The following is a 13043-nucleotide window of genomic DNA, read 5'->3' as shown; positions in this document are numbered from 1 at the left end:
TGCAGCCTAACACACAGTCTTCCTGTAGCTTCCAGGCAGCACAAATATGATCCTTGATCCTCCAATGATACCTCAATGGATCTAATCCTAAGATCCCCTAATTCTGCCCTCCTAGACAGCCTCACTGCCTTCCTGAAATAGCTTCAGAGCAGCCTTAGTTCTCCACGCTGAATACTCCTTCTGGCTGTTGTTGTCACGATGTTCCTTTAGGGCAGATTCAAGCTTAATGTATGGACTTGTCACCCTCAAACAGTAGTTGCACCCTCTAGCAAACCTTCCTTGTCTCCGCCTCCTCCAATCAGTTATACTGTCCTCTAAACAGACCCCTGAAATAGCCCTCAAATGTCCACGTTGTCCAGTCCTCTCCTTGTTGCAGCTAGGGATTCCTTTTGGACAGCGAATTAGGGTCTTTAGACTGTGAATGGATGACCTTAGATTAGCTCTCTCTAGACTGCGAATAGGGCTTTCTTTAGGCAGCGTATGAGGGCAAGTTTGGGCAGCATATAGGAGCCTCTTTAGGCTGCGTATAGAAGCTCCCCTAAACGTGGACAGATCTCCCTTCAATGATCTCGCTTTTGCTGCAGCTAGGAGCCCCTTTTGACTGCAGTTACCGCATCCCTTTCTGTTGCGTCCAACGGCTGTCTCAAACCCTTTCAAAACAACGTATAGGATTAGGGCATGACTACATCTAGTTAGGTCATGATAAGACCTGCGGCTAGGGCATGATTGGACTGCATTAGGGTCAGTTGTTAGGCCTCCTTCACCGTGCTAGATCTCCCTGCTTGGACTGCGGCTAGACCACCTTCTTTGGGACTGCAGCTAGGGCAGTATTAGACCTCTTCTTAGGGTCTCTTTTTAGACCTGCGTTTAGAGCTTCATCCTCTTATATTTCTCTTCCACTAAAAACCCAAAACAAGTGGAGAGAAATCAAGAGTGAAGTGTGTGACTAAATGACTATCAAGCCACCCAATGTTACTTGGGAGCGGGAGCGGGAGCGACCATTTTCAGAAGCTCCCGGTTTGGGAGCGAATCCGGGAAGCGATTTTTTAAAAATATATATATTTTTTTAATTTTTTAATTTTTGATACATATATGTCACCAAAAACATGTAGAATGATGAAATAGACATAAAAAACATAAAAAAACATAAATTGATCATTGAACCATATCACATCAATCATCTAGAAATTATAATCGTCATCAACCATGTCCACAAGTTAGTAAAATACATATTACAACTGCAACATATTGAGTCTTATAAATCATGATTCATCAAATTCAATATTAAAGTTTCAACTTCAAGCTTTCAGAATTGAAAATTCAATAACATTTATCATCATTGATCACCAAAGTTGTACTTGTAAGCCAAGTTTAACCATTACAAGTAGTAATATCGAAGATATTTCTAAGTCCTAACTTCTAACTGTTAACATGATATGAAATGTTAAAAATTTATAAAATGAAACATGAATAATGAGATGAAATGAAACAACTTTAGTCTTTCACAAAGCATCATATTCATAATTCACAGTCATTACCAATGAGTTATAATTGCCAAGGCCCAACTTCAAACTTCAAATTTTCATTGTCACAGTGATATAATGTTTACAAAAAATATCATAATGTCATAATGATATGAAAGAGTCAAGAGTCAAGAGTCAAGGACTCAAAACTCAACAGTTATGAAAACTAAAGTCTAATAGAAACTAAAAAAGACAAGTAAACTGTAAATCTACAAGTGGCCCTTGCCACGAGAGTCTCCAGGAGTATAAGCAGGTCGTGGTGGTCTTCTAGGAGTCTCCCGCATAGACCGACGACCAGAACTAGAACCTCCACGCGAGGGTGTCGATGGAGGTGGCGACAGCAATGGAACAAGACTTGGGCCTCGAGAACTGCTACTGGATGGTGGAGGTGGAGGTGGCATGGCTGTTGCAGCTGCTTCATTTTCATCCCGTACAAGCTCCTCTTCTAGTCCTTCAATATGTACAATGCCATCCTCCAAATTGTCGTCCTCAGGGTGATTGTCCCAAATTTTATATGTGGGATCTTCATTAGCCCGATCACAGTAATGGCTCAACAACCTCAAGTTGTAGTGCACATAAACCAAGCTTTCTTCTCGGTTTTCGTTGAGTCTATTTCTTTTCACATTATGTATATAACTGTAGGTGCTCCAACACCTCTCTGCAGAAGAAGAATTTACAACCTGTGAAAGAACTTTTCTTGCCAATTTTGGCAAAAGTCCGTGGCCGCCATATGTTTCCCACCATGTGAGAGAATCAAATTTATCTTTGTCGTCCATTGCATGGAAGTTACCATACAAACCACTGCCACTGAAGTATCTGCCTATTTCAAGGCGCACAGCTGCACATTCCTCCCTGTCAGGCACCAACTTTTCTAATGCTTCCAGATATCCTCTAGTTATCTCTTGATCTAAATGGGGTTTGGTCCTAACACCACCCCTGCTGCAGGTTTGCCCAACCAAGATTCTGAGTAGTATTTTGGCGTAAGGATATACGCCAAGCAATGTAGGGAAGGTTAAGCCTATTCCACCGTTCACACACACAATCATGAATCAGTTTGTACAAGTTGGGATCTCTATTATGAACAATGTCTTTTATTTCCCCCAACATGGTATCCATTTGCTCATACACCTCGCCAATCACTGGTTTGTCTGTATCTGCAAACCGAATCATGTTATAAATTGGCTTGTTGAAATCCAATACCTGCCTCACAGTTGTCCAAAACTGCCCATCAAGAGCGGCCTCCTCCATCGTTTCAAAACCTGCCATGTCAGCTACATTTGTAGCCCTTTCCTTTAACACCTGCCAATGTGGACTTGATACCATGCTAGCTAATGCCTCTCTTACCTTCAAAAGGCGCCTGAAGGTGAGGTAATAGCTACCAAATCTAGTCCTCGCAATCTTCAGCAACTCCAATCTCGAGTGACTGCGGAAAAGGCCATGGGTATTGCTATGATTTGTAATACATTTTATCATATTTTTTCCTTTCTTGTACAAATCACCAATCCATTGGTATTGTTCATTTTTGTTTTTGACAATATCATGCAACAGAAGGTTCAATGTGTGAACCAAACATCCAGACCAAAATATGTTCGGGTATTTATCCTCAATAATTGCTCCCGCTGCCTTACAATTAGGAGCATTATCAGTGATGACTTGGATGACATTGTATGGGCCAATACGCTCAATTGTTTCAAGCAATGCTTCTGCAATGTTGATAGCGGTCTTGAACTTGTCTGAGTAATCATGTGCAGCTAGAAAGATGGGACCACTAACAGACACAGCAAGAACACTTATCAATGGCTTGCCTTTTACATTTGTCCATCCATCAGATACAATGGACACCCCATTGTCAGTCCAAGAACTTGTCATTTTATTCAAAGAATGTGATATTTTTGCTTTTTCATGATCAAGGCCAACAGTTCTTGCCTTGTCATACCCAGGGCTCTTGTATCCTTTAGGGGCATCATTTATGGCAGAAACCATTTCGTGCCAATAAGGTGAGCGTAGAACATTGAATGGTATCCCACATGCATAGAGGAACCTGTAAACTTTTGAATCCACATCATTCCTACACCCCTCATCAAGGAAATCTGATATGGTTCTACGCCTTAAAGATGATGACCCTGTGCCTCCATGTCCATATCCACTGCCTTGGGAGGATGCTGAAGGAGTTCTTTGTGATTGTGAGCTTGGTTCAAAGAAACCCCTTGATCTTTTTGTTCTGTATTGGGCGTCCTCCTCTTCCTTTATGTATTTGGCTCTATCTGCTGTTGACACCGCTGCACAAGTTTTGATTCCTATTTGTTTCTCTCCATCCCATGGCCTTTTCCCGCAAAGGTGTCTTCTAGCACGGGTGTATGAGCCTGTGTAATCAGTGTTGCAATGGGGGCAATGAAATTTAGTGGTTCCACCCCCTCTCCCTGTTTCAGCCCTGTAAACATATTTCCACAATGGAGTTTGGTCTTGTTTAGTTTTTTGAGGGTCATGTTCACCCTCCTCCACCTCCTCCTCACTGGGGTTTTCACCCATTTGACTTCCTCCGGCTTCTTCATCCACCTCTTCAGTTTCAGGCCCCTTCCGTTTCCTACCCTCCACCACCATAATAACCATAAAAGGGACCAGGAAGAGGAAAATGCCAATAAATATCCCCAAGTCCATGGTGTTTGATGTTTGTAGGGTTTGAGTCTTGAATCTGCAAATTAATTTAGTTTATTGGGATTAATTCATTTAATTTATTAATTTAATTTAAATACATGATCTTTAAACTCAAACAGCTAAATTAAACTAACCAAATTAACTACCTAACCAGCTAAACTAACTAAATGATTGAGTTACTTACCTCTGCAGGCTTGCTCCTCGCTCCTTGGCACTTGCTCCTCGCTCCTCAGCTCTGGCTCCTTGCTCCTCAGCTCTTGCTCCAGCTCTCAATCTCTTGCTCAATGAAGTTGAAATGAAATTTTTTTGGCCCATTGGGCTTATAAAATAAAAAAAAAAATTCTAAATTTTTTGGAAATTTCGGGTCCAGCGGATTTTTTTTTCTGCCGAACCGCTCCCGGCTCGGCTGAAATCTCTCCCGAAGCGTTTTTTAATGCCCGGGAGCGATCAGGGAGCAATCGCTCCCGGGCATTAAAAAACGCTCCGGGAGCGCGGGAGCGATCGCTCCCTGAGTCGCTCCCTATCAGACCAGGGAGCGCAAATTTTTTTACGGGAGCGATTTTGGGAGCGCGCTCCCGAGCCGCTCCCGCCCGGAGCGCGGTTCGGGAGCGGGTGCGAGGAGGGGGGGCGCTCCCCCGCAACACTGAAGCCACCTCCTTTTATACTAAAACGTTGAGCACAAGTGAGGGTTATTTGGTTGCTGGCTGACCTTGACGAATTGTCCCATAACACAAATAAATTCATATCTTCATGAATACTTATCGGAATCGAATGATCTTTAGATCAATCCTACACCTCTCGATGAGAGGAATCTAAGAAAAATATCAGCTGCAATATATAAGATAACCCACATGGAATTTGGCCCTAGTTGTCAATTTTAAAAAAGTTGTTGGAAGAGAGGTCGAAGATCTGGGAGGCTAACTTGGTGTGAAGGGAAGGTTTGGTCTTCGTCTAGGGTGAAGAGTCTCAAAGAATATTATTGAAAGGAAGAGAATTTTGACTGGGTTTTCCCCTTGCGGGGGTTTTGCCTTGCCATAGTGCCTATATCTAGTGTCCATTGTTTTATGTGCCTTTTCTTTGGTAATTGCTTGATGAACTAAAAGAAAAAAGATATAAAGAAAACCTAATAAGAAGTCAAGAACATCACAAGTAATTAACAAGTATAAGAAAATATTTCTGCCTTTCTGATTTTCTAACAGGATCCCTGTCACAAAGGTAGCCACTAGACAATGAATTCTCACAAATCTCCTTTTGAGAGAAATTTTCCCATAGTCTATTCCAATCCAAAAGCTTATCTCATGCTAGGATCCTTGTCACAAAGGTATCCACTAGACAATGACTCCTCACAAATCTCCTTTTGAGTGAAATTTTCCCATAGTCTATTCCAATCCAGAAGCTTATCTCGTGCTAGGATCCCTATCACAAAGGTAGCCAATTGTTTGGAAAACCCTCTCAAGGCTATCTTAACAAGCTCATCCTCTGACACAGCTTCCTCAACAATTGCAAGCTCATCCAGAACTTGCTAAATCTCGGAGAGTTATGATGCCACTATATCCGATCTATTCATCTTGGTGTTTTTCAATTTCTCTCTCAACACCCTCTTTCGATTCGAGCTATCACTCTGATACAGCGTTGCCAAAGTCGTCCACATCTCACAAGCATTGTTCTTTCTTGATATTTTAAGGATCACATGATCCTTCACAGTGTTGAAAATGATGCATCTAACTTTCACATCCTTGAAATTGTGAGTGGCATGTGTTGTAGGATTCGAAGGAGGTTGTATATCAGTATCAACAAATTCTCATGGGCACTTTTCCATGAGAATTAGTGAAATTCTCTCCTTCCCTGGACTGAAATTAGATGCCCCTTCCATCTGGTCTTCAAATCTCAACCCGGTAGAGGTCATTTTTTATTTTTTTCTCAAATCAAACATTTAGCCACAAAACCCTTCTGCTGAGAGTAAAAATCTGCTATTATAACCCTTGTGCTACTAATCTTCCCTTTTTTAGAGTTTCAAGCAGTGTTGTGAAAATCGTGATTTTTTCCCTCTGCCGATAAAATTGCGATAATTAAACGAAAAAATCGCCGGATTTTTTTTTTGCCGATTTTTATTGAAAAAATAGCGGTTTTATGAAAAAATCGCGATAAAAACTCAAAAAAATCACCAGGGGTTGCGACAGCATAGTTTTATAACGTTTTTTTGGGTTTTTTCATGCAATTTTTTTTGAAAGAAACAAATAATTTTTGAGTGGGGAAGCTTAATGATCAAGTCTAGGCCCTAGTATGGATATGCTATTCATGGTAATGTTAAATTCTTAAAGTAAAAGGATGAAAATTAAGATTAAGGAGAATGTCACATTACTTAAATTAAAAGTGACATTCTCCTGAATCATCATTTTCATCCTTTTACTTAAATTTTTAACATTACCATGAAATGACTCAGGATGTTTGAGAGTGGTTCCAGCCTCATTGGATTTCATATGGAGAAAGTAGAATTTTAGATTTCATTTAAAATCCAGCAGACTTATCAATTTTTCAGGATTTCAGGATTGGGAGATTGTAATGTTTCCAAGTGACACCACCTGCCCGGGCTACCCCTGCCACCAGAAGAGAACGTGATCTACCTCCTATAGCTCCTACTTCTAGTTCTTCAGCTTCTAGAGCACATCAGACTCCACTGCCATCTCCACCAGCATAGGCACCAGCATCTACATCTAGAGGGAAAGGGAAAGCTGTGGCATTTTCTCGCAAGAGGGGCAGAGGAAATCAATAGGATTAGACTTTCATTTTATTGTATATGACATTATGACATGATGAGATACATTATCATATTTTTTGTTGATATTTTGAGGCTGAGTTGGGACTCAGGAGTCAGGACTTACTATTCATGACATGATTCAATGTTATGTGTGATTTTAGCGCTAGAAATGATATTAAACATCTTATATATTAGTTTTTTTATCATATTTATGTGTCAATGTATTTATTTTATGTTGTAGATGGTTTAGATATTAAAAAATTTGAAAAAAAATGAATATTTTTGTACCAAACGATTTTTTCCCGATTTTTTCCCAATAATTCCGATTTGTTCCCCGCGCCGCTTTAATCCCGATCACGATTTTCACAACATTGGTTTCAAGTACTCTGATACCATGTTAATTTCCAAGTACCAATTTCAAATTTTTGTTTCCTACAGCTATTTTATGCCCAGAAAATATTCAACTCAAAGAATTAATTTTTTGTTGCCCATGGGGTGCAGCTCAATTGGCAATCATCATGATATGAAGTAATCTGTAAAAAATGAGATTTAAGGTTCAAATCCTCGTGGGATGAGCCAACACAAAAAAACAAATTAAATTTATGTTGTGAATAGATTCTGAAAACTCCAAAACAAAAATACTCTAGTACTTTTAACTCAATAATGTTGCAGCAGAAATATTTAGAAAATCAATCATAAAACAACCACTGAAAACACAGTTAATTTGCCCCAAAAAACCTGTCCTTAATTAAATTTTATCTAGAAAATTTAGGGCTCCCCTCACAAAGAAAATGACCCTAAAAATACACAGAAAGAAGAAAAAAAATAGAACCTAGAAAAATCCCACTGCATTTTCAGCCCAAGAGAAATTCGGCCCTCCTGGAATAAACACGGCCATGGGAAATCCCAGCTTCCACTTGTGAATTATGGCCCCCACCTGTACGGCCTATGCGCTGGGAAAAATGGCCACCCTTGCTCCACATGCCCATGGGTGGAAACTTGGCCTTGCTCCACAAATTTGGCCTGCACAGAAAACCTGGCCTTCTTCTCAAAGATCTTGGCCTCGCTCCCCTAAAAATTCAACCTCCATCAATTTCCCTTCCAGAAAACCCTTCTTGTCCCTTGCTGCTCACTTTCTGATTTCTTCAGCCTTTCACAAACTTGCAATAGGCTCATTCAAATCTACCGGAATCCCTCCAAAACAATTGTGTCTTCATCCTCTCCTTTAGGCTTCTTTTATAATTTCAAATTGAGCATAATCCCTAACCCTCAATCTCCAAAGTAATAAACAGTTAAAGATTAAATCCTAACCCACATAGATTAATGGTTGAGAATAGATCTAAGTCACTTAAATAACTAACTTATTTATCCTCAGGAATTTGCTCAATTACCCAACATTAATTGATTAAATTAATTAATGTGTGTTTCCTAAGTTAAACTTAGGAAAGAAATCATATTAATTTGCTCCTCTCGAACAACCACCTAAAGAGGACTTCTCCTCTTGCATGCTATAAAATCAACAATGATTCCATGTCTCAAGTTTGTATCAATCTGAGTTTCTCCTTTAAATTCCTCATGGACAGCAACACGTATATTTCTTAATAAAATATAATGAGTTTTTCTTCTAAAAAAAATATATAATAATAATAATAATATATATATATAGCGGTTATCCCGGGTGGTTGGGAGGAAGGAATGGAATCCTCCCCACCCAGGTTCAATTCCCGCGTGTGACATGACACAAGTTGACAGTATATGTATATTCCTCATATGGAATATATAGCATTGAACCTCTGAATATATATATATATATATATTGGCAATCATGTATCTGTGTCTATACAACTTTTCTAATAAATTGTCATATCAGTAACAAATATCATATTTATACCATGAGGCTTAGATTTTAGTCTGTACAAGAAATTAATAAAAAATCATATTATGGGGACCAGGGAACACCTTGACATTTTCAAGGATATCACCATTTGACAAGCGACATCCCACAGGCATCCCCATGCCAACCTAGGATAAATGCCATAACTGTAATGATTCCTTTCCCAAAAATCAGGGATGCATCCCTCTGCAATGTGAATGTTAAGCCTTATTTACAGCATTATTATTCACATTACAAATGGCTCCCAAAAATATAAATCAACAGTGGAAAGTTAACACACCCATACACCCTAAGTTGGTCACTTAGCCCCATTTTGGGGTAAAGCAAAATAACCTACCCAGACTTACCATCCATTTTCATTTATATCCTCTTCTTTCTCTCAATCATAAATATTAACAATTATTACTGACAATATAGAATTTATGTTTCTCTGCCATTTGTATTGGAATCCGGTTCTTTTCCATTAAACATTATTATCTTCCTTCGACTGCTGTAGATATGAGCTTCTATTTTATTTCGTTTACATTCTGCAGTATTTTCCATCCCCTCCTATATTTCTGTCAATTCATATTTCTTCCCTGGATTTCCTCTGCTATATTTTCCATCATGAGCCCTTTGTATAACAATGCTGTAAATAATGCGTAGCATTTACAGTAGAAGGTCAACACATCCATACACCCTAGGTTGGTTACTTAGACCCAAGTTGAGGAAGAGAAACATAACCTACCCGCACTTATCATCTCAATTTTCATAGATATCCTCTTCTTTCTCTCAATCATAAATATTAACAAGTATTATTGACATTATAGAATTAATGCTTCCTTCTCCACTTGTATTGGAATCTGGTTCTTTTCCAATGAACATCATTATCTTCATTCAACTGCTGTAGACATGAGCTTCTATTTCATTACCTTTACATTCTGCAATATTTTCCATCCCCTCCTATATTTCTGTCAATTCATATTTGATATTCCTTCTCCACATTTCTTCTCCTATTTCCATCATACCCATTTCCCACCTCCTTCCATCTTCCTTCCCTGAAATCATTGTTGGGGTTTTATTTTGGAAATTCAGGAAAATGTTAGGGATAAAAATCATAAAATCAGGCTAAGTTTCTGGCTTCAGAAAACCTCAGCTTTCTTACACAAATTTTCCCTGACTGAAGTTAAACATGAAGGAATTAAAATATAAATGGATTAATCCATTGAAATGAATATCAATCAAAATGCATAATTTTTTTGAGTAGATGCATGCATAAATTTTAACAAGCTTTATAATAATCAATAACCACCAAGTGAAAAGCAAAAACAATGTCAATTACTCGCATAAATGTTTTATTAGTAAGTTAACCATGAACCCCAACCTAACAAATAATAATTATGGAGTTTGACAAGTTCAACAGGACATTGAATAAAAAATACAAGTTTCAGTGTAGCCGTACCTTCAGTGATGCTAAGGAAGCAAGCGTGCAAATCTCTGTAGCACCCTTTTCAACTACTGTGGCCACTTCATCTGTTTTGCATAGAAGGGAAGCCTCTGGCCTGGCATGAGAATGTCCTCTTAGACCAAAATATTCCAAAATAAAGCTCATCTTAATGGCAAATATAAAAAAAGAATATTATAATGTGGACATGATTGTAAAATTCCTCTGCATACCTTTGCTTTGGAAGTAATAAATAATCCATTCGAAGAGATCTTATTGACCTTACTGATGATTCAATAAGAACCATCTGCGATTCAATTTCATCATCTGTCCACTCCTGCAATACACAAGAAACATCAAGAAGATCTACAACTATTTAATGTCTATAACATTTCTACAAATATGTTAGAAAGGCAAACTTAAACAAAGTTGCTAAAAAAAATATTGAAATATAAGAGATTCCTTCAAACTAATACAAACATTAAAAGATTTGCATTGCAAACCTCAACGACTGTAGGATAATCAGAAATCATAAATGATTCCTTCCTTGAAGTATCCCCTAGTCTTTGGGGTAAGCGTTGCCATAACTCTTCAGTAACAAAGGGCATGAACGGATGCAATAACCGCAATCCATTATCCAGACATATCCATAATGTATCCCTTGTAATGCGTTTTACTGATGCTGACGTTGAATTATTATCATCTGCCGACATGACTGGCTTAATTATCTCAATAAAAACATCACATAATTGATATTGGGGCGTTCACACGAGTTATTGTAAATCTCACTATGCTTTTATTTTTCTTATTCCTGCGTCTTTTTTTCTACATCCCAGAGCCTCGAAGCATAAGATGCCAACATAAAAGCAAACACGGAAAGCATAATATTATGCTAACAAAAGAAAAAAAATATTATTCCAGTGATTTCTGCTCACTTTGGACATCCAATTCAACAGCAAATTTTTTCTGCTTAATCTACTTTTGGACACATAAATTTGCAGAAATTTTTCTCTACATATTGATTCTGCCTCTGTTTTTGCTCTACTGTGCTTTGGTCTGAAGTTGCAAAAGCCATGGAAATTTTGACTGGAGTAGCACCTGGAGTAGCAACTGAAGTAGCATCCAGAACCATAAGCAGTGTTGTTATTGCTCCACTCATCCAGCGCATAGATGACGTTCTTCGCAGAGATGAAAACACTCAACTTCTGCAAGATCAACTCAACCGTATGAAGGCACTCTTACAAGACATTAACAGTCAGATTCAACATGAGCAAAGAAGCCCCCCGGACACACTAAAAAATTGGTTGCAAAGGCTTCACCATTCACCGGAAGATGCCAAAGGTGTCATAGATCGCGCCCAACAACATAGATGGTGTTTAGATTGCATTTTCTGCAAGCCCAGACTCGCTATGCAAATTAGAGAATGGAATACGAATTTCGATCAAAACTTCAGCGATCTTCAAAGAGACTTTTCAATCTTTCGTGACGCCCAACAGATGGTATCGTCGGCACCACTGCAAGCAGAGGCATTGCTTCAGACAGTACCGGAGTCTGGATTTGTGGGATCCGGGATCAAAGATGGCGAGATGCAACTGCGGAGATGGCGAGACAACAAAGATCCGCAATTTCGCATAATGGGCATTTACGGCATCGCCGGCATCGACAAAACAGCGCTTCTGAAAACAATCTACAATGCATACAAGACAGGTAAGTTGTTCGAAGCCGTAATTTGGACAACTGTTTCTCAAACTTATAACATTGCAGACCTGCACAGTATCATTGCAGAGGAAATCAATTTAAATCTAGGGAGCACTACTTCTAATGCTGAGAGCAATTCTGCCGTTGATATGAAGGCACACATTACAAGACATTAGCACTCTGCTACCTCTATCATTGCCCACGGGGACACCCAATTCTTCATCCAGTTGAAGTTCCCTCCACATGTCATCTAATACCAGAAGAAATTTCTGTGCATGAACTCTGTGCATGTCTGAGGCAAAAGAAATTTCTTCTGGTATTAGATGACATGTGGAGGGAACTTCAACTGGATGAAGAATTGGGCGTCCCAGTGGGCAATGATAGAGGTAGCAAAGTGTTAATGTCTTGTAATGAGTGCCTTCATATCAACGGCAGAACTGCTCTCAGCATTTGAAGTAGTGCTCCCTAGATTTAAATTGATTTCCTCTGCAATGATACTCTGCAGGTCTACAATGTTATAAGTTTGAGAAACAGTTGTCCAAATTACGGCTTCGAACAACTTATCTGTCTTGTATGCATTGTAGATTGTTTTCAGAAGCGCTGTTTTGCCGATGCCGCCCATGCTGTAAATGCCCATTATGCGAAATTGTGGATCTTCGTCGTCGAGCCATCTCCACAGCTGCATCTCGCCATTTTTGATCCCGAATCCCACAAATCCAGACTCCGATACTGTCTGAAGCAATGCCTCTGCTTACAATGGTGCCGACGATACCATCTGTTGGGCATCACAAAAGATTGAAAAGTCTCTTTGAAGATTGCTGAAGAGTTGATCGAAATTCGTATTCCATTCTCTAATTTGCGTAGCGAGTCTGGGCTTGCAGAAAATGCAATCTAAACACCATCTATGTTGTTGGGCGCGATCTATGACACCTTTAGCATCTTCCAGTGAATGGTGAAGCCTTTGCAACCAATTTTGTAGAGTGTCCGGGGGGCTTCTTTGCTCATGTTGAATCTGATTGTTAATGTCTTGTAAGAGTGCCTTCATACGGTTGAGCTAATCTTGCAGAAGTTGAGTGTTTTCATCTCTGCGAA

At 39.2% G+C, this 13043-nt stretch overlaps 1 protein-coding gene across 11 annotated transcripts in view; it reads right to left on the bottom strand.

Annotated features, from left to right (window-relative positions):
- Positions 1-13043, bottom strand: part of LOC149149294 (uncharacterized) — a 187752-nt gene that overhangs the window by 148512 nt on the left and 26197 nt on the right. The window contains exons 1-3 of one of the 11 annotated variants that reach the window (XM_089445903.1): positions 10757-11532; positions 10487-10590; positions 10272-10371 (exon numbers count right to left, since the gene is read on the bottom strand). The exons of the other annotated variants lie outside the window; for them this stretch is intronic. Coding sequence (XP_089302029.1) covers positions 10272-10371; positions 10487-10590; positions 10757-10966 — 414 coding nt within the window. The 5' untranslated portion in view covers positions 10967-11532. Of the gene's footprint in view, positions 1-10271; positions 10372-10486; positions 10591-10756; positions 11533-13043 lie in introns of those variants that run through there. 11 annotated transcript variants of the gene reach the window in all.

This window comes from Pinus tabuliformis, chromosome 9 (assembly GCF_031772625.1).
Source record: "Pinus tabuliformis cultivar Carrire ecotype Pingquan chromosome 9, CPIR1, whole genome shotgun sequence".
Classification (NCBI taxonomy): Eukaryota; Viridiplantae; Streptophyta; class Pinopsida; order Pinales; family Pinaceae; genus Pinus; species Pinus tabuliformis.
Note: the sequence above shows the minus strand (reverse complement) of the source record. Positions and strands in the feature narration are given on the sequence as shown.